The sequence below is a fragment of the Manis javanica genome, chromosome 4 (assembly GCF_040802235.1).
Source record: "Manis javanica isolate MJ-LG chromosome 4, MJ_LKY, whole genome shotgun sequence".
NCBI lineage: Eukaryota > Metazoa > Chordata > Mammalia > Pholidota > Manidae > Manis > Manis javanica.
The window spans coordinates 28,849,312-28,873,951 of NC_133159.1; the positions used below are offsets into that span (position 1 = coordinate 28,849,312).

The 24,640-nt window shown below is 43.9% G+C and overlaps 1 protein-coding gene across 3 annotated transcripts in view; it reads right to left on the reverse strand.

Annotated features, from left to right (window-relative positions):
- The window catches only part of EPHA10 (EPH receptor A10), a 51,351-nt gene that overhangs the window by 25,453 nt on the left and 1,258 nt on the right, over positions 1–24,640 (reverse strand). For all 3 annotated transcript variants that reach the window (XR_012130121.1, XR_005062124.2, XM_037021336.2), the window contains exons 2-5: positions 23,577–23,641; positions 22,200–22,878; positions 16,040–16,195; positions 15,210–15,560 (exon numbers count right to left, since the gene is read on the reverse strand). Coding sequence is in view for 1 of the 3 variants with exons in the window: in XM_037021336.2 (XP_036877231.2) it covers positions 15,210–15,560; positions 16,040–16,195; positions 22,200–22,878; positions 23,577–23,641 (1,251 nt within the window). In the remaining 2 variants the exon portion in view is untranslated. The remainder of the gene's footprint in view (positions 1–15,209; positions 15,561–16,039; positions 16,196–22,199; positions 22,879–23,576; positions 23,642–24,640) is intronic.

Genomic DNA, 24,640 nt, shown 5'->3' on the forward strand with positions numbered 1-24,640 from the left:
AGGAGGTAATTGCTGAAAACTTCCCCACTCTGGGGAAGGAGATAGTCTCTCAGGCCATGGAGATCCACAGATCTCCCAACACAAGGGACCCAAGGAAGACACCACCAAGACATATAGTAATTAAAATGGGAAAGATCAAGGATAAGGAGAGACTAAAAGCAGCCAGAGAGAGAAATAAGATGACATACAAAGGAAAGCCCATCAGGCTATCATCAGACTTCTCAGCAGAAACCTGACAGGCCAGAAGGGAGTGGCATGATATATTTAATGCAATGAAGCAGAAGGGCCTCAAATCAAGAGTACTTTATCTGGCAAGATTATCACTTAAATTTGAAGGAGGGATTAAAAAATTTCCAGATAAGCAAAAGCTGAGAGAATTTACCTCCCACAAACCATCTCTACAGTCTATTTTGGAGGGACTGCTATAAATGGAATTGTTCCTAAGGTTTAACAGCTGTCACCAGAGGTAATAAAACCACAGTAAAGAAAGTATAACAGCTAATTACTAAGCAAATGCAAAATTAAATTAACTATCCCCAAAGTCAATCAAGGGATAGACAAAGAGTACAGAATATGATACCTAAAATATAAAGAATGGAGGATGAAGAAAAAGGAGGAGAAAAAGAAAAGCACGTTTAGATTGTGTTTGTAATAGCATATTAAGTGAGTTAAGTTAGACTTTTAGATAATAGGGAAGTTAACCTTGAACTTTTGGTAACCACGAATCTAAAGTCTGCAATGGCAATAAGTACATACCTATTGATAATAACCCTAAATGTAAATGGACTGAATGCACCAATCAAAAGACAAAGAGTCACTGATGGATAAAAAAATAAGACCCATCTATATGCTGCCTATAAGAGACTCACTTTAAATCCAAAGACATACACAGACTAAAAGTGAAGGGATGGAAAAAGATATTTCATGCAACTAATAGAGAGAAAAAAGCAGGACTGCAGTACTTTTATCAGAAAAAATAGACTTCAAAACAAATAAAATCACAAGAGGCAAAGAAGGACATTACATAATGATAAAGGAGTCAACCCAACAAGAAGATATAAACATTATAAATATCTATGCTCCCAACACAGGAGCACCTACATATGTGAATTAAAAGGGGATATAGAATGCAATGCATTCATTCTAGGAGACTTGAACACTCCACTCACTCTGAAGGACAGATCAACCAGACAGATAATAAGTAAGGAGACAGAGGCACTGAACAACACATTAGAACAGATGGACCTAACAGACATCTACAGAACTCTACACCCAAAAGCAGCAGAATACACGTTCTTCTCAAGTGCACATGGAACATTTTCAAGAATAGATCATATACTAAGACACAAAAAGAGCCCCAGTAAACTCAAACAGATTGAAATTGTACCAACCAGTTTCTCAGACCACAAAAGTATGAAACTAGAAATAAATTACACAAAGAAAATGAAAAATCCCACAAACACATGGAGGCTTCACAACATGCTCCTAAGTAACAATGGATCAATGACCAAATAAAAATAGAAACCAAGCAATATATTGAGACAAATGACAATAATTCAACACCACAAAATCTGTGGGACGCAGCCAAGGCTGTGCTAAGAGGAAAGTATATTGCAATACAGGCCTACCTCAGGAAAGAAGAACGATTCCATATAAGCAGTCTAAACGCACAATTAATGAAACTAGAAAAAGAAGAACAAATGGGGCCCAAAGTCAGTAGAAGGAGGGACAAAATAAAGACTAGAGCAGAAATAAATAAAATTGAGAAGAATAAAACAAGAGAAAGAATCAATGAAAGCAAGAGCTGGTCTTCAAGAAATAAACAATATAGATAAACCCCTAGTCAAACTTATGAAGAGAAAAACAGAGTCTACACACATAAACAGAATCAGAAATGAGAAAGGAAAAATCACTATGGATACCACAGAAATACAAGGAATTATTAGAGAATACTATGAAAAATTATATGCTAACAAACTGGACAACCTAGAAATAAAGGACAACTTTCTAAAAAATACAACTTTCCAAGGCTGACCAAGGAAGAAACAGAAAATCTGAACAGACCAATTACCAGCAACGAAATGGAACTGGTAATCAAAAAACTACCTAAGAACAAAACTCCTGTACCAGATGGCTTCACCACTGAATTTTATCAAACATTTAGTGAAGACCTAATATCCATTCTCCTTAAAGTTTTCCAAAAAATAAAAGAGGAGGGAATACCTCCAAACTCATTCTATGAAGCCAGCATCACTCTAATACCAAAACCAGGCAAAGACACCACAAGAAAAGAAAATTACAGACCAATATTCCTGATGAACATAGATGCAAAAATACCCAAAACAATATTAGCAAACTGAATTCAAAAATACATGACAAAGATCATCCATCATAACCAAGTAGGATTTATTCCAGGGATGCAAGGATAGTACAACATTCGAAAATCCATCAACATCATCCACCACATCAACAAAAAGGACAAAAACTACATGATCATCTCCATAGATGCTGAAAAAGCATTTGAAAAATTTCAACATCGATTCATGATAAAAACTCTCAATAAAATGGGTATAGAGGGCAAGTACCTCAACATAATAAAGGCCATACATGACAAACCCACACCCAACATTATACTTAACAGCGAAGCTGAAAGCTTTTCCTTTAAGATCGAGAACAAAACAAGGATGCCCACTTTTCTCACTTCTATTCAACATAGTACTGGAGGTCCTAGCCATGGCAATCAGACAACAAAAAGAAATAAAAGGCATCCAGATTGGCAAGGAAGAACTTAAACTGTCCCTGTTTGCAGATGACATGATATTGTACAGAAAAAACCCTAAAGAATCCACTCTGAAACCACTAGATCTAATATCTGAATTCAGCAAAGTTGAAGGATACAAAATTAATACACAGAAATCTATGGAATTCCTATACACTAACAATGAACTAGCAGAGAGAGAAATCAGGAAAACAATTCCATTCACAATTGCATCAAAAAGAATAAAATACCTAGGAATAAACCTAACCAAGGAAGTGAAAGACCTATACTCTGAAAAGTACAAGACACGCATGAGAGAAATTAATGAAGATAACAATAAATGGAAACACATCCTGTGCTCATGGATAGGAAGAATTAATATTGTCAAAATGGCCATCCTGCCTAAAGCAATCTATAGATTCAATGCAATTCCTATCAAAATACCAACAGCATTCTTCAACGAACTAGAGAAAATTGTCCTAAATTCATATGCATATGGAACCACAAGAGACCCTGAATAGCCAAAGCAGTCCTGAGAAGGAAGAATAAAGCAGGGAGAATTACTCTCCCCAACTTCAAGCTCTACTACAAAGCCACAGTAATCAAGAAATTTGGTAGTGGCACAAGAACAGATCCATAGACCAACAGAACAGACTAGAGAGCCCTGATATAAACCCAACCATACATGGTCAATCAATATATGATAAAGGAGCCATGGACATACAATGGGGAAATGACAGCCTCTTCAACAGCTGGTGTTGGCAAAACTGGACAGCTACATGCAAGAGAATGAAACTGGATTACTGTTTAATCCCATACAAAAAAGTAAACTCGAAATGAATTAAAGACTTGAATGTAAGTAATGAAACCATAAAACTCTTAGAAGACAACAGAGGTAAACATCTCCTGAATATAAGCATGAGCAACTTCTTCCTGAACGCACTTCCTCAAGAAAGGGAAACAAATGCAAAAATGAACTCATGGGACTACATCACACTAAAAAGTTTCCGTACAGCAAAGGACACAATCAACAGAACAAAAAGGCATCCTACAGTATGGGAGAATATATTTGTAAATGACATATCTGACAAGGGGTTAACATCCAAAATATATAAAGAACTTACACTCCTCAACACCCAAAAAGCAAATAACCCGATTAACTAATGGGCAGAGGATATGAAGAGACAGTTCTCCAAAGAAGAAATCCAGATGGCCAACAGACACATGAAAAGATGCTCCACATCACTAATCATCAGGGAAATGCAAATTAAAACCACAATGAGATATCACCTCACACCAGTAAGGATGGCCAGCATCAAAAAAACTAAGAACAACAAATGCTGGCGAGGATGCGGAGAAAGGGGAACCCTCCTACACTGCTGGTGAGAATGTAAGCTAGTTCAGCCATTGTGGAAAGCAATATGGAGGTTCCTCAAAAAACTATAAATAGAAATACCATTTGACCCAGGAATCCCACTTCTTGGAATTTACCCAAAGAATACAACTTCTCAGATTCAAAAAGACATATGCACCCCTATGTTTATCACAGCACTTTTTACAATAGCCAAGATATGGAAGCAACCTAAGTGTCCATCAGTAGACGAATGGATAAAGAAGATGTGGTACATATACACAATGGAATACTATTCAGCCATAAGAAGGAAACAAATCCTACCATTTGCAACATGGATGGACCTGGAGGACATTATGCTCTGTGAAATAAGCCAGGCAGAGAAAGACAAATGCCAAATGATTTCCCTCATTTGTGGAGTATAACAGTGAAGCAAAACTGAAGGGACAAAATGGCAGCAGACTCAGAGACTCCAAGAATGATCTAGTGGTTACCAAAGGGGAGGGGTGTGGGAGGGCGGGTGGGGAGGGAGAAGGGAATTGAGGGGTATTATATTTAGGACACATGGTGTGGGGGAATCACAGGGAGAACAGTGTAGCACAGAGAAAAAACATAGTGAATCTGTGGCATCTTGCTGCACTGATGGACAGTGACTGCATTGGGGTATGGGTGGGGACTTGATAATATGGGTAAATGTAGTAACCACATTGTTTTTTCATGTGAAACCTTCAAAAGAGTGTGTATCAATCATACCTTAATAAAAATTTTTTTAAAATACCTAAGTCCTATTGAACATCAACATTAGTAACTTTTTTCTGGATATGTCTTCCCCTAGCAAGAGAAACAAAAGCAAAAATAAACAAGTGAGACTACATCAAACCAAAGAGCTTCTGCAGAGCAAAGGAAATCAACCACAAAATGAAAAGGTAACCTACTGTATGGGAGAATATATTTGCAAATGATATATCTGAGGAGGGACTAATATCCAAAACACATGATGAAATCATATAACTCATCACCAAAAAACAAATAGTCCAATCAAAAAATGGGCAGAGAACCTGGATAGACATTTTTCCAAAGAAGACATACAGGTAACCAACAAGACACAAGAAAAGATTGTCCACATCACTAATCATCAGGGAAATGCAAACCAAAACCACAGTGAGATATTGTGGTTACCTAGGTGGTTACCTCACACCAGACAGAATGGCTAATATCAACAAAACAAGAAATAACAAGTGTTGGTGAGGATGTGGAGAAAAGGGAGCCCTCATGCACCACTGATGGAATTGCGAATTGTTGCTGGCACTACTGGAAAGCAGTATGGAGGTTTCTCAAAGAAAACTAAAAATAGAAATACCATATGACCCAACAATTCCATTTCTGGGAATTTACCTGAAGGCAACAAAATCACTAATACAAAAAGATATATGTACCTCTGTTTATCACAGCATTATTTACAACAGCCAAAATATGGAAACAACATAAATGTCCATTAATAGATGAATGGATAAAAAAGATGTGGTACATATATACAATGGAATATTACTCAGCTATTAGAAAGAATGAATTCTTGCCATTATAACAACATGGATGGGTCTACAGGATATTATGTAAGTGAAATAAGTCAGACAGGGAAAGACAAATATTGTAGATTTTGCATACGTGTGTAATTAAAAAACAAATGAACAAACAAAACTTAAATAGACTCATAAACATAAAGAACAGATTGGTGATTATCACAGGGGATGAAGGATGGGTGAAATAGGTGAACGGGAAAAAAAGTAGCGAGAATGATATCTCGATCTGGGTGATGGTTACATGAGTATATACACATGTCAAAATTCATCAAATTGTACATTAAGATTTGTGCATTTTATTGTATGTACCTCAATACTTAAAATAATAGAAACTTTAAAAATTTAAAGGAACAAATAACAAAATAAATAATCTATGGTATGTGAATTATATCTCAAAAAAAAGCTGATAATATTAGTCATATATTATGCATAAAAACATACTGGATGTAACCAAAGCTATAGTCAGAGGAAAATTCATAGGCTTAAATGTTAAAAAATAATCTAAGCACTGAATTCATCTAGAAAAAGACTGTAGGAAAGCAGGAGAATGGCATTAATAAAGATAAAATCGCTCTCTGTCTCTCTCTTTGTCTCTGTCTCTGTCCCCCTGCTCTCTCTCTGTCTCTCTCTCTCTCTCTCTCTCTCTGCTCTCTGCTCTCTCTGCTGCTCCCTCTCTCTCTCTCAACCCTCCCCCTCTGGGACAGCCACTCTCTCCTTCAGATAATAAAATCTCTTGCGTGGGCCCATGTCTCCTGAGTCATTCTGGGTAAGGAGGGTTGCGGCGAGATACCCTTTCACTGGTGCCATGACTCGGATGAGGCTCTCCCATTGACTTTGCTCTTCCTCTGGGAACCTGAGCTGCTCTGGGAACCCTCACTGCCCGATCCTCCTCCATGGGCTCACGGTCCATTTCCCCGGTCACTCGTCTTCTCGCCCAACACTGGCCTTCGATTTGGTGAGTCTCCCCTTCATGGTCGACTTAAATGTCCCTTTGGAACCTGGGAAGTGACTGTTGAGTGTCCGGCACCCCCAAGGGCTCCTCTGGGACGGGGGCACCCCCAACCACGACTTTCAGAGTCACAGTTGATCCCCATAGTCGACCCTTCTCTGCCTCCCCATGGTGAGAATCCTCATCCACTGAGGCCTAGTCTCCCTTTATCTACGTGTCTACTTGACTCGAAAACTCCTGGTACCAGGTACCGAGCCTCTCCGGCGTTTTCACCTCAACCCCACAGTTAGAGGTGGTGATGACCCCCTAACTGTGCCTGGTCTTCTCCGTGACCTTCTCAATCACTCAGGGACACCTCAGCGACTTCTGAAAGGTCTCATTCTCACCATGGGATCTGGCCCTCCGTTCCCGCAGATTCACCGCTAGGGTGCTTAATCAATAATCTAAAGCCCCTCCACCTAACTCCAGACCTCAAACCTGTTCACTACTGTAATGAGATCTGGCCACAATATCCCTTGGACAATCAGTCTAAATGGTCTCCAAATGGCTCTTTAGATCCTAAAATTCTCCACGACTTATACAACTTCTGTGAGCGCACGGGCAAATGGAAAGAGATCCCATATATCCAGGCCTTCTCCTACCTGCGAACCAAGCTCTCTCTCTGTCTCCCCTGCAATCCTAAACACCTACTACTTGCTTTAAAGGCCACACCCCTAAGCTTTTTTCACTTTCCCAAATATCCTCAACTGCCTGTAAAACTCCTAGACAATGCCCCACCATGGGCTCTCGTCCCCCTCTGGCTCATGCCTGGAGCTCTGTCTGTCCTCTCACTGTATCATTACGTCTCAATCTGTATGTTTGTGTCTAAGTGTGTAAATGAAAAATATTTTTCTACCTCCGGATGGTATTAATAAAAATTGATTTAAAGACAAGCGCTTGTAAAAATTGGGCATTCTAAAATTTCCAGAAAATTATAAAAGAAGATATTAAGCATTAATGCTACTTTAAGTTGAACTGAATACACATGTCCTTATGGTTATCAGCTGCCTAAGTTTACCTAAAGTCATTTAAGTTGATGGTATCTGTTAAATCTTTCAAAGAAAAATGCTTAAAGTGAAGTGTAGCTTTGTCTAATGTGAGTAACTATTTAAGCAAGTGCCTTAAAACTTTTAACAGCTTCCCAAAATCAAATGCAAAAAGGTGCTTTTACCTCTAGTTAACTCTGATATTTTCCAGAGGGCCCCTGGAACATGTCAGAGGAATTTTTTCTCACTGAGGAAAATATTTGGCTAATTTGGCTTATTTACCTGCTTAATTACCTAGAAGGCATTGTCACAGGGAATGATGCTAAACTTTGTTACTGAATGTTTTGTATTACAGAAGGATCCAAATTTCCCTATGACAACTGTCTTACAGTAAGCTCTCATCAGATCTTTAACCATTGTCATTTGTAAGTCTTTTGTCATCTATACTCACTGTTTTATTACTCCTAAACTAGTAAAACTAGATTTCAGCAGAACAGGTATTAGTTACATAGGATTAAGTAAACTAAGGAAGATAATTTTGTGGCTTATGTCTCAAATGTTGTTGATAAAGTGTTTTAAGCTTTTTCTCTTAAGCTGACAACAGTTTAGTAAATGACTGCCTTTATAAGCAGAATTGAAACTTTATCTTTCTCTCTACCTGATTCCTTCAGAATTTAAAAACTCTCAGTGACTATTTTTATATTTCATGGCAGTATGTTTATTTGCGCAAGTTCAATAAGAATCTGTTTTCCTTGTAAGAGGACCAATCAAAAACGCTGGTTATATTACCAAGGCTTTGACTGGAACATCATACCTGAGAGACACACGTGTAAACTCAGATATGAACAGACAGCTTTAAGGAACTAAGATTGACTTTATAAAGCCAACAAAGCCCCTTAGAAGAACTAGCCTGGTACCTTGCTTACAGAGAGAGTTGCCAGCAGCCTGACCAGGTGAGTAAGGAAGGTCACTTCCTGGTAAGTGCAGGAATCTCAGGAATGTCTTGAGAACCTCAAGAAGAGAGCAATTCACCCAAATCTACAGGTACTACAGGCACAACCTGATGGCAAGTCTGGCTTAGCTTTCTGGCCTCAAGAAGCCCTTAAAAGTTCAATCTGAAATTCCTTACAAAAAGTTCCAGCAAAGCACATTTAAAAGATCCCATGTAATCAATTGCTCTTCTTGCTGCACTTATGCAAATAATAAATCCAAGTGTTAATTATTTTCTTAATCTAGTTACTTCTAATAAAAATGAAGGTGATTTTGGAGAAAAGTATTGTTTCAATAATGCAGTCTTGTCCATACTAAATCCTAGTACTAGTTATTGAGATGTAAACTCGATCCAGAATTCTAGTTTCCCCATGACACCTAGCTATGACTCTCAGTTGGACTCTTCATATTTCTAGCTCTCATATTCAGCCATGCATTCTTAATCTCATCGTTTGTCCTTCCAGAATGGAAAATCCAACTCCAGATGTTGCTACTTAACCTAACAACAACTTCTTCTATCTTGCCTAGAGCCACAAAACTGCAAATAGTAATAGAAATGAAACCCAGAATAGAAGCGCCAACCTTCCGAGGCCCTCTCAACTGACCAGTGATAGAGACCTAGCTGCACCCTTTCCTGCGCCCCCTCTCAGCATGAAGCAGCCAGAGCGGTCGTCGCCCCCATTCCCTAGCAGCAGCTAGAGTCTCTATCTGTAGAGGGGAGAATGAGACAGGGACCATAGGCTTAGAATAAGGTGAGTGCCTCTGGAGAAAGCAAGGCAGGATATTTGCAGTCAGAGCAATGTAACTACATGCTAGGAACCCCCACCTACTAAAACTATGTTGAGCATTAAGCTCTAGAATCATTCTTCAGTGAGATCAGTTAATGTTCCCCAGATAAAGAGTAGCACACGTTTTATTAATCATTTGTAATCGTGTATAAGATTCACTTTAGCATACTGAAAGGCCCAGGCCTACGTGCTGTCTTTCTTCCTTCAGATCTGATGAGGTAATTTTGCAAACTGAGCAACTAACTTAGCATGCAGACCCAGCTGTAGACAGCACAGTAAAAGGCAGGATTCTTTAGCAAATAGACAATACCTCAGCCCACCTTGGGAGCTGAGCAGGCAGCCTTTTGATATGCTCCCAGACCAAGATGCCGGTATCCCAGAGAAAAATCAAGGCAGTAAATTCCTTATGTTAAGTTAGTTTTTAATATTCAGAGAACACTTAACAAGTCCTTCCCCAGGGCTTTAGGGATAGTCCCCACCTTTTTGGACAGGCTCTAGCACAAGACCTCAAATCCCTTACTCTCTCAAGCTCCACCCTCCTTCAATATGTAGATGATCTCCTCCCGTGCAGTCCCTATCTACAAACCTCTCAACAGGATACTATTCTCCTTTTAAACTTTCTCTCAGAACACAGCTATCGGGTTTCACCCTCCAAAGTTCAGCTGTCTGCAGCTCAGGTCACATACCTGGGAGTTCAGCTCTCCCTGCGCTACAAGGCCATTACCATAGACAGGAAAAAACTTCTCCAAACCATGCCCATTCCAGACAACAAAGACACCATCCCTAAATCCCAAATGGCAAAGGGCCATACACAGTAATCCTTTCCACACCAACTGCAGTGAAACTCCAGGGTCTTCCCCATTAGGTACACAACTCCCACCTTAAACCATTTGTCTCAGCTTATTCCCCTCCCACCAAATCTCCCACAGGTTCCTACTCCTCCAACCTGACGGGACCTCTTACTCTCCGCATTTCCCGCTGCTCATCTTCGCTTCCACTCATCACTGAAAAGTTTCTGCCAGCATAGAGTCCTAAGACCTCCCTTACAACCGCCATGCGTCATGCTTCAGGATTATTAACCCTGGTCTCTACACTTACTCTCTCACCAGACCTATCTTCCCAATGCCAGCCCTTCTCTTTCAGACTGTCCAAAGGATTGCGCCATCAAGGATTCCCTTTGCCCTCCCTACAGGTTGTTTTTCTGCCTACACATATGTCCCCCCAAAATGCTATTAATTCAGCCACCCTATGTAAACATAGCAATTAGCCCAAATGCAAAAAATTTCTAACCAAACTTTTAACCAGCTTATATTACAGGATTACCAACCCCTCCAAAGACGATGATCCTTATTGAACCTGGAAAATGCCATCGCCACTGCAGACGGAGGGCTCATCTGAGGACCGCCCCTCATCAATACAAAAATGAACTTCATCCAGGAAGCAGCTCCTGAAGACTAACCTTCACCCCTTCCCAAATCCTCTACCACTTATAAAAAAGAAAAGGGAGGAATGTAAAAATACAGTAATTTATCCTCCATTTGCCCCATGGTCCCAAGCACATAAACCGGTGAGAATTATGCCTGGGCTTGCCTGGGGCTTACCCCGCCTTATCTCTAAACATCCCGACCCTCCCCCAAAGCAGCAGGCCGAGCGGATCCACAATAAAAGGCACCACGCTGCTGCCCTCTCTCTCTCTGTCTCTCTCTTTGTCTCTGTCTCTGTCCCCCTGCTCTCCCTGCTCTCTCTCCCTCCCTCTCTCTCTCTCTGCTCTCCGCTCTCTCTGTCCCGCTGCTCTCTCTGCTGCTCCCTCTCTCTCTCTCTCTCTCCCCACCACCCCCTGGGGCAGCCACTCTCTCCTTCAGATAATAAAATCTCTTGCGTGGAAAGAAAAAAAAAATCATGAAATAAGTTACAAAAGTAAAGACAGTGGAATTTATCAATTCAAGAGTTGATTCTTTGTTATAAGTAAACTTAAAATAAGTATTTGTCATAAATAAACAGTAAAATAAACTTCTGGCAAGGATAATTAAGAAAAAAGAAATCACAAGCACACAACATGAAGAAAGAGAAAGTAGAGTTAACTCCAGATACCGAGGAAAGTTTTAAAATATACATTCCTGGGTTAATAAATTAGAAAAAGATCATCAAAAGATTTTCTACAAAAGCACAACAAAAAAAGATATTAATTCCTCCCCCTCAAAAAAAGCACAACAAAACTGATTCAAGAACAAGTTATGGAAAAGATTGAGAATATTATCAAACTTGTCCCCAAAGGCGATACAGGGCCCAGAAGTTTTCCAGGCTGTTTTACATGCCTTCAAAGAAAGATAATTATGCTATTTAAAATGTTCTAGAGCAAAGAGAAAGAAAAGGTCTTCCTGATGCCTTTTCCAAAGCCACCATTATCAAAACACTAAAACTTGAGAAAGAACACAATTTTTAAAAAACCCACTGACCCTATAAATGGAAATGGAACAAATATTAAAATATAAGCAAAGTAATTCAGCAAAATATTTTTTTATTCAGCAGAATATTAAAATAATAAAACACTCATATCCAGTACAGTATAATCTAGGAATGCAAAAACGAGCTTCACACTGAAAAATCCATTAACAGAACTCATTATACCGATAGGTCAAAGGGAAAAAACGTGTTCATCTTGTAAGATGCTTAAGAGGCATTTTATAAAATTAACTTCCATTCCTGATTTTTTAAGAAACTTCAATAAAAACTGAAAGCATTATATGGCCCAGGGGCAAAAAGCATATAGCTTTGGTGGTAGACAAACCTGAGTTCAAAGATGGGTCTAACTCCTTACTGAGTGACTTTGTACTATTTCCTTGGCTTCTTGAACCTCAGTTCCATCATTTGAAAGATGGTTATCACTCCATTTAAATGAATTAATGTAGAAAATCATATTGCACAGTGCCAAACTGGCACGGGCCATGCTGCTCATGCTGTTTGACAAGGTCCAGGCACGAGGAGGAGTCCTGAAAACAGGAAACCTCACAGCTGGCCCCTGCTAATTCCCGCACTTATTTTTGCAGTTATGATGTTGGTGATTGGGCTCATATATGGGAAATCCTATGTATTTAAGATTTATTAATCTTTAGTAAATAACATAACCCAAAATATTGATCAAAGCAGCAATTCTGGAAACGAAAGCAGTGTTATGGGACCAACTGTTCCAGGCATATTGCCACAAATAAGTGAAGCAGAACAACCCTCTTAAAGGCCTCTCTTAAAACTAGATGCAGTTTGTCCTTCCTTTTGTAATAATTCAAACATGATTAACCAGAAGTTATGGGAACCTGGGCCATGGAAAAACCCCCATAGAAAAACCCATTTTCCCAAGAAATTCATATGAAACAGCAAAGTAATAAAGATAGTCCCCACTGCCAAGGGCCCCCCTTATGTTGCTTATAATATTAGAAGACACCTCTAGTATCCCCCTTAAAGAAAGAATTTATGGGAAAAATAAGAAGACAGATTTATAAATATCCCATATATAGAAGTTAATGATAAATTTATGACAAAATATATTAATAGTAAGGTAGTAAGAGCAGATGTAGTGTTATTATATGAAAAATTAGAGGACTGCAAGGCCCTGTTGCCTATAGACACAGGAGGAAAGGTGTAAACATCTGAAATTGTAGAATGAATATCATGAAAGAATAAGGTGTTCCTATTGTATTCGTAGGAATGTTAAGGAATGTTAAAACTTATAGGTGATAGGAGTACCATCCCCAGACTTTAGATGTAAGCCTCAACCCACATGTGTAAGATAGAATTTAATTAATAATATGGCATTACACTTAATAACCAAAAGACATATAGCTTGCATTTATATAACCTGTTTAAACTTTATATAGCCTTAGACACATATCTTAAATTCTATATAATCTTACATGCTTGTAAGTAAAAGTCATAGCCTACACGCTGTCTCACGCCATTTTCTGTTTAGCACCTAGCACATAGCTTACATGAATTACTAATCACAACAGACTAGGGGAAAGTTAAAAATTAAATGTTAAATAGCTACTATTAGAGGAAATGCTGATATTTACTTAAGGGTAATAAGCCAGAATTATGTAGAAACTGACAAGAAAAAGATTGTATTATTCACGATTAAAGAAAAATGTTTAACATCATGTAAACCTTAAAAAGTATTTTATTAATAAATGGAAACAAGAGTTTTTCCTTAACATGACTTTTAAATCTGTCTATATCAAAAAGGATTGTTAACAGTAAATACCAGGTAAAAATTTGTATTACATATACGAAAGGGATTTTTATAGTTCTAGGTATGGATATAGAGACAGAATAAAACGTGGAAGGTTATATTCCAAGATATTAATAGTTGTATATGTCTGGGCAATAGGATTATGGGTGGCTTTTTTTTCTTTTTTTATATTGAATTTTTAAAAATGTAAATGCAATAGCAAATGTTAAATCACAGATAATAAAGAGATAGTAAAAACAGAAAAAAACTGTTATTCCAGAAAAAGAGACAAATTGGGAAATCTCTCCCAAAAGGCAGAGGAAATGGATTAAGATCTTAAAATGATAAAGTGACAAGACGTGAGAATCAGAAAATGGGTGTACAACCTAAGCTTAGAGAGATTCTTAATAGAGATACCGGAGTTATCAGAAGCTCTAGTCAAAGCAACAACCGAAAAAAAATTTCCAGGAACAAAATAAGGTGTACAGATCAAGTTTTACTATGTTCCAGCCAAACTCAGTAAAAAGAGATCAAATATTGGCTAAGTTTACTTTCACCAGTAGGTGAAAGAATTATACAAACATCCATGTGTGTATTTATATATACTGAAGTTACTTACAAAAGAATAAAAATTACTGTGGCCCCAGGCTTCTCTGCAATACAACTGCCAGAATACGGGTAAGTAGAGACACAAACCAATTCTATCTTCTCAGACAAGAAAAGACTCAGAAGCCATGTAGCTCACTTATCTTTCTTGCAAAGCATACTTATAGGATTACTTGAAGGTGTATCCCAGCTGAGTCAGAGACAAATCAAAAGTAAATTTCAAGGATGAGGAAGGTATAGTATAAAAGGGTTTGTGGGTCTTCATTTACTCATCTGCATTCCAGACTCAGAAATGTGACTGTTACGTGCTGACCACTGAATTCCATCGTCCCATCATCTGACCCTACGTGCTTCCTTGCTCTTTTCTAGGACCAGGTAAGAGGATGAGGGATGCAGCAAAACCCTTGCAGAGGCCCTTGCAGAGGCCCAGGGAATGAGGCAGGGGACACATGGCAGGATCCCTCTTTGAGACAAAAAAAGAAGTCTGATTTTGCTTCCTACTGAATTTTTGGAAACGGTAGAGCAAAAGACTGGGGCTTTCCACCTTTTTTCCTGGGAAATCAGAGAGAACTGCAGAGTTCGGTGTGGGCAAGGTTTTCTGCGCACCCACTGGCTTCCTCAGACTCACCTAACCGCTCATAACCTCCTCGGCTCAGAGGCACCGAGTCACCTGCATCCTCAACCCGTCCCCGTGGCCTTCCGAGAGGGGGCTGACCGTCGGTGGGGGTCACCGAGGTCAGAGGTTTTTGTGGTCACGTAATCTCCTGGAGAGAGGCTGGGAGCTTGTCTGAACCACCGAATGTGGTTTATTTGGGGGTGGCTGCGGGGTGTGGGGGGTGCTCCCTGTGGGACACGGAGGCGGCCTCGGAAGAGCACGCGTTTGCAAGGAGGCGGGAATCCCTCGGGGCGCGGAGAGGGCCGGCGCGCGGGGCAGCCTTACCCCCGGGCCCGGTGGAGACGGTGACTTGCGCATAGGTGGCTCCCGCGGCGGCAGCGGGGCCCGAGACGCCGTTGAGCGCCGCTACGCGCACGGTGTAGCGCGCGCCGGGCCGCAGGTGGAGCAGCGTGGCGGCGCGCTCGCGCAGCCCTGCCTGGCGCGGTACGAAGGCCACGCGCGGCCCGCACGGCTCGCACGCGCCCGCCGGGCCCTCGCGGCCACAGCGCAGGCACAGCAGTGAGTACGTGACGTCCGAGCGGCCGCCTGAGTCGGCCGGCGGCAGCCAGCGCAGCCGCAGGGCCAGCGGCGAGCGGCTCAGGCTGTACTGCAGGTCCCGCGGCGCCGACGGCGGCCCTGGGGCGACACAGGGGGCGGGCCGATCAGCGGGCGGGGCCGGGGAGGTGAGGGGCGGGGCCGCGGGCAGGACGCGAGGGAGGGTGGGGCGGTTCCTTGAGGGGGCGGGATACGCGAGGGGAGCTCGTCGGTGATGAGGTGGACCGCAGTTCGGACGCGACGTGGGTGGGGCTCCAGGACCGAGGACCGAGGGTGAGGGGCGGGAGTCCTGGCTGGAGAGTCGGGCGAGGTGAGGGCGGGCGCGAGCGGGGACGGTCCACGTGGTGCTACACCCAGAAGCCAAACCTTATCCTTCTGTCTGGACTTTGCTGTCCTGGTCCTTCCAACCCAAGGCCCCCAGTCAGCCCCCAGGCTCCCCGCCGTCTGGGTTGCTGTCTGTTACGCTCCCCAGTGGACTCCCTGCTTTCCCCTAACCTCTGTCACGCCTTTATTGCCCCCTACCCCCAACCCTCCGGAATGCATTCAGGAGGGGAACTCACGGGTGCAAGAAGCCGAGGGCGGGTCCGTAGGCGAGCGAGCGTAGCTGTCCTGGCACACGCAGAACGTGGAGGCATTTTCCAGGGCCCGGCTGTGCTCTGGGCACGGCGAGCAGAGGGGCCGCCGCGAGGACACCTTGTAAAAGCCTGGGGGACAGGCTGCGGGAAGAGCCGTCTGAGAAGGAGGGGTCCCCTCCACGGCTCCCCTCTCCCCCACTTTCCTGCCTGCCCCATGGTTTATCTCCTTGAATTGTGATGGGAGAGGGGTATCAGCTAGTCCAGCCCAGCCCCATGGGGAGGCAGCTCCTGAGGGAACAAGCCAATATTACTTAACCGTCAGTAAGCACGTTAATGTGTGCCACAACACTGCAGTACTTTACTTTGAGTATTCATTTAGTCCTCACAACAACCGGTGCTGTATGTACTTTATCCTCATTTTTAAAATGAGGAAACTAAGGCTCAGAGAGGTTAAGTAACTTACCGAATGCCCCACAGCTAGTCAATGGTGAAATTCCAACCCAAGCAGACTGGTTTCAGAGCCCACACTATACTGCCCTAATGCCCGTAGGAAGAAAATGAGAAACTTCCCAGTCTTGATGTGAGAACAGAAGAGTGGTGCCTTTACTCCACAGTTACCCAGGGCCAGACATATACATACTCCCAGTTACACACACACTGTTGTCAGAACTCATCTTCCACCACCACCATCTGGGGTAAATGCATGGTAAATCCTCAACTGACATCCTTGGTTCCCTTTGGAAATTTCCTTTGGAAATTGGAGCCAAACAGGTGGAGGACCGTGGAGAGGGCCAGAGAAAGTTCCCTGGTTCTAGTTTTGACATCTCCTCCCTTACTTTGTTCCTCTCACTTCCCTTGCCTCACCCAGCACAAGCAGTTGTCAGGAACACAGCTTTTGTATCTGAACAACTTTGTTTGCTGCGCAGTTAACACCATTTATTTGCTGTGTGGCCTTGAGAAAGTTGGTTGACCTCTCTGAGCCTGTGTAAAATACCTACCTCATAAAAGTTGGAGGATTAATCGACATAAAACATGTAAACCACTTAGCACAGCACAGACAACATTTACACAATAATGGCAGTAATTACTATTCCTCCATCATAGGCCTGAAGTGGAAAGTGCTCAACACCCACTTAAAAAAATTTCTCACCAGCTGTGTCAGGAAGAGAGGCAGTTAATCTGGTTTAGCTGGTTATTATGGAAGGCTGGCTGCTCTCCAGCCCCAGAGAAGACATAGTACAACAAAGGGATGCAGACTAACCATGGGGAAGAAATTTTGCCCTGTCTGGGAGAAGAGGGAGGGGGCTGAGAGTTTCCCTTATCTGGAAGGCCCAGGCTTGGGAGGGTCTATCCTGCCTAGAGTCCTGAGAGACACAGCTTTGCCCAGGAACCTTTGGAAGTCTCTGCCTTCAGAACAAACATGGACTTACTAACATCATGGTCTGGTGGGCAGCTGCAACCCTGGCTGGGACCCAGGAGGCATGGCAGTGTTAGCTCAGCCACTTTCTTGCCTTTCTGGCATCAAGAGGTCATGTCAAATGCAAATAATACCCATGGCCTGCCCACCTCTGTTGTAAAATAAGAGAGTCTATCTGTTTGCAGAGTTTCCCAGCAGAAGGAAAAGAACACTGGAGGCTCCCCTCTCTGTGTGTCTGTGGGTGGCTGCTGGTCCAGAGCTGGCTGGTCCCATCGGAGTCAGCATGGGCAATCTCTACTTTGAGAGGCTCTGTTTAGAAGAGGTTTGTGTTGAGGGGCAGACTTCTGATTGCTGGCCCTTCCCTCTCTTCCTCAAGGTCAGAGTCAGGCTTTCAGAAGTCATCTAGTTCAACTTCCTTTGGCCCAGCCCTCCAGCAGCCTTCCTAGTGGGACACAGTCTTTGCTCAGATACTTCTTAATTGGGAGCTCACCTTCTTCTGAGGCTGCCTCTGCTGAACAACACTGGCAGTGAGAAAGTGCTTTCTTATGCTGAGCCCTAATCAGCTTCCCTGTCTGTAATCCCCCTCATGCCACCCCATCTCAGGGTCTCAATGTGCCCTGTGGTGCCTTAGCACATCTGCTTGGGTTCCTCTGCTCCAAGGCAGTCCTACAGAGATTTGAAGATACAGGTCATACGCTATGATTTTTTCTCTCAAGGGAAACCCCAAGTCTTTCAGTGATTCCTCTAGTGGCTGGGAGATGGGGAACAAGAGTCAAGGCTGCTGAAGAGAGAAGCCAAAAGGGGAGAGAACATCCTTGCTCTAGCCCCATACATCCATCTCCCTTTAGAGTGGACTTAGCTGTACTTAGCTGCAGAGGGCACTTGGAAGACCTGCACTTTCTAAATACAAACCTGATGATTTCACTTTCCTCCTTTAAACCCTCCAATACCTCCCCAGTGCCAACTACTCCACCCATGCCACACTAAACCCATCCTTTTACACTTTGGGTCTTGTCCTATAGTGTCCTACACCCCTTCTCCCCTGGAAAATGCCTGGGCTTCTCCAGACCCCAGTTCAAACTGATACCTCCCTTGTGAAGCTTTCCTTGGCATCTTCCCCAGCTCCATACTCCCAAAGGCAGAACTAATACCAATACAAGTGGCCTTTGTCTGGTATTAGCCTAAATTCCACTAAGAAGTGGGATTGGGTTCTTGAGTGTGTGTGTGTGTGTGTGTGTGTGTGTGTGTGTGTGATTGCTCAGAGTGTATCCAAACCTCCTCCTCCAGCTCCTCATTCATTCATTCAATGATGTTTTAACACCTGCTATGAGCCAGGTGCTATTCTAGGCTCTGGAGATTCAGCACTGAATAAAACAGACCAGGATCCTAGGTCCATGGATACAATGCCCTCCTCCTACCACACAGGGAGAAAAGAGGCCATCAGCTGGTAATTCTCTCAATGTCTGGCCTTCAAACCCACAATTACCTCCATCCACACCCATCTTCCCTCTCCTTCATTCCTTCTAGACCTAGAGGAGGGGATGAGCCACCTCCTGTTGAAGGCCAGCCAGCCCCTCTTCCCTCACATACTCCCTGACTATATTCCATCAGTCATCTCGCCTCCTGATTCTCTACGGCGTAACAGAACAAGGAATGGAGCAGTAAAAGAGGTCCATTTAGGGTGCCAGCAATAATAGCACTGTCTATTTTAAAACAGTAAAACTGATTAAAATATAGCCTGCTTTTTATTAGCCATTCTAACCCACTCAGTAATATACTTCCCCTGGGGTAGATTGCGCCCCAAACCCTCCACTTGGTACCCCACTAACTCCTTCCCCCAGTATGAAACAAGACTCCCCTCTACAGTAAAAGTCTGCTCTCAATCCCATGTCCTCCTCAAGACAACACCCACAACACCCCCTCCCTTCCCCTTTCAAATCTAGCCTTCCAGACAGTTCTTTCCATCCCCTGTCCCTAGCTCCTCAGCTTCCTTCCTCCCTCAACCTACTGCAGCTTGGTCTCCATCACTCAGCAGAAACGCTCTCACCAGGGCCACCAAGCAGACATTTTCCAATGTTTGCCTTCTCTGGCAGCTCACTAACACTGTAGGCCATTCCCTCCTGGACACCTCCATCTCCCTTGGCTGCCCCAAAATCACACTCTCCCGGATCTCCGCGAACCTCTGGCCACTCCCTCACAGTCTTTTCTCATGGGTCTGATTCTTCCACTTTCTCTGAACACTGCTGTTCTATGAAATTTTATCATTGGCCCTCTTACTTCTTGCCTCACACATTCTCCTTGATCCATCCTAGCCATAGCCACAGTTTCAAGAAAATATCAGTCTCTGTTGCTGAGCTCCAGACCCACTTTCCATCTGAATACACCATGAATGTGATATGTCCATTCACGTCCTGTGTTCTCTACCCCAGGAGATGACCCTCTGTCCATTCAATCCTTCAGAAGCATACAAGTCAAAAAGGAGTCCTTCCTCCTCCTGTGTTACATGGTCACCTTTTTATTAGGTCTCCAGGCCTCCAGTCTTTTATTAGACCTCACAGGCCTGTCTGTGGAGGCGCCTCATGATCTCCATGATCTCTGCAACTGCCATAGTTCAGACCTTGTGGCCTTTGTCCTGGACTATTATACTACCTTCTTCACCTGCTGGGCCCTAATCCTTCCTTCTCCAGTCCTTTCTTTGTAATTGCAGCTCAAGTCATCTTTTGATAATACAAATCTGAACATACCAGATCCCTGCTTCAGGTCCTCCCCATTGGTCTAAAGCATAAAGTCTGAGCTCTTTATCCCCATATTCCAGGCCCTTCGTGACTTGTCCCTGCTCCTCTCCAGCCCCATCACCCCTCATATCCCCAAATGCCCTCTGCTCCAGCCACAATGATTTGCCCAGCCCCAACCATGCTACATTGTCTCCTGCCTCCATGCTGCTGCACACAGTCTCTTAACTCAGAATGCCCTCAACTGAGGAAGACATTTCCATTGGGCACCTACCATATACCATATCCTATTATGCACACCAGGGTTACTGAGACTAATACGACCCATTGCCTGAGCTCAAGAAATTACTCTACCAGGGGTGGAAACACGCAGAAGTAGGTCACAGCATACCATAGGGTAACTGCAGAATTAGAGATTGCAGCACAGAGGTGGATCCTAACCCTCCCTGGATTGCTCAGGAAGATTCCTGCCTCCAAGTGCCTTATTAAACCACAAGTTCTCCTAGGGAAGAGATGGCAACATTCATCTAAATAGTAATAAACCCTCCATAAATGCAGATGGTATGTTCTCAATTCATATTGAATGGGTAATTGAACAAAGGAAAGAGAGCAAGTATAGCCATTTCCTCTTCTGTCTTTCACCACTGTATTAATACTCTGTTATGTCATATATCACCCTGTTGTGATTTTTAAATTTTACATCTTTCCCTCTAGACTGTGAGTTTCACAAGATGTGAGACTATGCCTGATCCATTTCTGTTGCCCTAGCATTCAGAAAATGACCTGGCTTAAGGCAGAGAAAGACAAGTACCAAATGATTTCCCTCATTTGTGGAGTATAACAACCAAGCAAAATTGAAGGAACAAAATAGCAGCAGACTCACAGACTCCAAGAAGGGAGCAGTGGTTACCAAAGGGGAAGGGTGGGAAAGGGTGGTGGGGAGGGAGGGAGAAGGGGATTGAGGGGTATTATGTTTAGTACACATGATGTGGGGGATCACAGGGAAAACACTGTAGCACAGAGAAGGCAAATAGTGAATCTGTGGCATCTTACTACACTGATGGACAGTGAGTGCATTTGGGTATGGGTGGGGACTTGATAATATGGGTAAATGTAGTAACCACATTCTTTTCATGTGAAACCTTCATAAGAGTGTATATCAATAATACCTTAATAAAATTTAAAAAAAAAAAGAAAAGAAAATGACCTGGCTTAGAAAAAGCATCACTTGGTCTTTCTTCATTAAGCGCGCACATCCATACCCCATCCTCAGCGTCAGTCTTCAGAGCCACAGTTAGGGGAGAAAAGAAGTCTGCTCCCACAGACCTGAGAACTCAACATGGAGGGTCTCACTCAGGGGACACAACTCTAATTTAGAGAGCTGGATGGATGTTAGTAGTTATCTAGTGCAACCTCCCAATCTGTCTTTTTTGAGCTCAAGGATTCCCTTGTCAGCCTCTGACTTGCGTATTGTCAGTGACAGGAAGCTCTCTCCCTAAAATGTTACCAGTCCCACCAGCCCATAGCCAGTAGTGTTGGGCTGCTATCGTGTTCTTCCTTATGCATAGGGAAGGCAACATGGCGTAGAAAGAACTTCAGAGTTGGGCAATCTGGATTCAAATCCTAGTTCTGCGTTTCCTGACTTTGTGAGTGAGGTGTTAATCTCTCTGAGCCTCTTTCCTCATCTGCAAAACAGGGGTAATGATGACTTACTTTATTGCCGCGGAAAAGGAAAGCCTGTGTGTGGTGCTTATCATAATACCTGAACTACAGTCCCTCATGTCCCTTTATAGGAACTCAAATTCACTTCCTAATAACTTCATTCACTGTGCCGGGCTGGACGCACTGGAAGTGCCACAAAAGGTCAGGACTCCAGGCTTCACAGCCCACGGCTTCTCCACTCCCCCTCCTGCCTCTTTCATTTAGGGCATATGCTCTCCCAAATGCCACCTGTGTACTGCACTCCCACACTACATCGCCCAGTCCCCTTGGATACCTTCACAGATGTCACCACGTTCCTGGAATCCGGCACTGCAGCTGCAGCGGCCCACGGGAACCAACCATTCTCCATCCGCGCCACAGTGCATGCGCGGGGGACTGCCAGGCTCCCTTTCTGAGTGCGCCACGCACGTCCCGGTCACCTCCACCAGCGTGGAGAAGGCGCTCTCTGCCGCGGTGGCTGGGAAGGCCGCCAGGCCCCGCACCGTAGCGCGGCACTGCTTGTAGTAGACGCGCACTGAGACCAGCGCCACGCATGCGCCCACGTCCTGAAAAGCCAGGTGGAAACCTCTCCTGCCTAGCGGACCGATCTCACGCACCTCTGTGTTCAGCTTCATCTTGCGCTCGCCCAGGTCGCCCTGAGTGAAGCTCTCGTCCGCTGCGATCGTGTCGATCTTGCGGGGCCGGCTGCCACCTGGGCGAGGGCGCCCGCGGCCCAGGTCGGTCTCGGTTTCCAGGTAGTAGACATTGAAAGTCTCCTTGCAGGTACCCGCGGCGCCGGGGATGCTGCTGCAATCACGCAGTGTGAACTGCAGTTCCACGAATATGCGCTGCCCGCGGCCGCGGCTGATCCAGCCAGTCTGCAACCAGTTGTTCTGGTTGGGCTCCAGCACGTTGCACACCTGGTATGTGCGGATGGGACGGTCGTGTTCGTCCAAACCGCTGATCTCCTCCCACTGGGGAGGAGAACAAAGATATGTGAAGCTCGGAGCCAAGGCGCCCCCAGGAGGCCGAGCCCTACCAGTGACTCAGGTTGAAAACCCCTTCCAATCCCTTGTCATTCTCCTCCCCCGGCCCCATACACACCTCTAACATTATAAGATGCAGAGCTGGAAGGAACGTTGGAAACAATTGAGTCCAATCCTTAATTTTAGGCTCCGGAGGGAGAGTGACTTGACTAGGTATGCACATCGAGCTAGTAGCAAGCCGAGGAATAGAGCCTGGAGTCTCCTGGCTCTTCACCCAGTGCCCTTTCCATACCAAACCGCTGCCATACTGCCACATCTCCCCACCCCCATCTGAAGTTTTCAAGCCTCTTTTAGGATTCCAAACCTTGCTTGTTCTGTCAATCTATCAATCAACAACACTACTTGAAGGATCTACTTAGTGCAAGGCACTGTCCAGTATTGGCTCCATCCAGATGCCACATTTCTGTTTCTAGACAGCCAGCCAGACTCCCCGACCATCTTTTTTTTTTTTTTTTTTTTTGCTGTCTGAGTGAAGACTCAAGGTTACCTAATAGGCCACTCTGGCTTGAAGCCAGACTACATGCTCTGAGGAGCATTTAGACCTACTGTAACCATGGGGAGCTAAAGGGATGGAGTCCTGGGCCACCAGAGAATCCCGAGGACAGGGAGGGAAGGATTACACTTACCCCATTACTTGGCAGTGCAGTCCAGCCTAGCTCAGCCTGGGAGGCTTTGGAATCCAGAAGAATGACTAGGAAGAGGGGAGAAGAGAGGTGTCAGAAAGCCAGAAGGTCCGGAGGGTGGGACCCTTTGGTGAGATCACTGTGAATTTGCTGAGGGGATAGAGAATGTGATGAAGGAAACAGACAAGTTTTCCCCTCTTAGTGCCTGAACACCCCCTCCCCACCAGGAGGAGATATGAGTAGCTCAAGTCCAGAGAGGTGGCCACAACAATTAGGGAAGGAGCCTGTATTAGTGTCCTGTGGTTGCCGTAACAAAGTACCACAAAGTCAGTGGCTTAAAACAACAGAAATTATTTTATTACAGTTCTGGAGCTCAGGAAATCAGTTTCACTGGTCTAAAGTCAGAGTGTCTGCAGAATTGGTTCCTTCTGAAGGCTCAGAGGGGAGAATCCATTTCTTTGCACTTCAGTTTCTAGTGGTCACCTGGATTCCTTGGCTTGTGGACTCCTCCTCCATCTTCAAAGCACATTACTCCAATCTCTGCTTTGTGATCACATTGCCTTCTCCTCTGACTGACTCCTCCTGCATCCCTCTTATAAGAACCATTGTGATTATATTGGGCCCATCCAAATAATCCAGAAAAATCTCTTCATCTCAAAATCCTTAACCACATCTGCAAAGTATTTTGCCATTTAAGATAACATTCACAGCTTCTGGGTGTTAGATGTGGACATATTTGGGGGGATCATTATTTGGCCTACCACAGAGTCCATGGCAAGTACTCTAAGACTGGCTGTAAAATTGGAGGGGGGCAGTGAACCCCTGCCTTCCCACATCCCCTGAATTATAGGTATGTGTCAAAAAGGAGGGATAAAGTGAGCATATCAGAGGATTCCTGAATACTCCTTGAATCCACTCATACTCAGGGTTTTTCTGAGGTCTGAGGTCTGAGGTCACCAGGGACAGAGAAGATTTGGACCTTTTCAGTTTGACTTCCAGGGTTTCTGGGAAACGAAGTGGGGAGACCTGCCAGCAGCAGGAGAAATAAAAATCTCTTATCTTCTTGG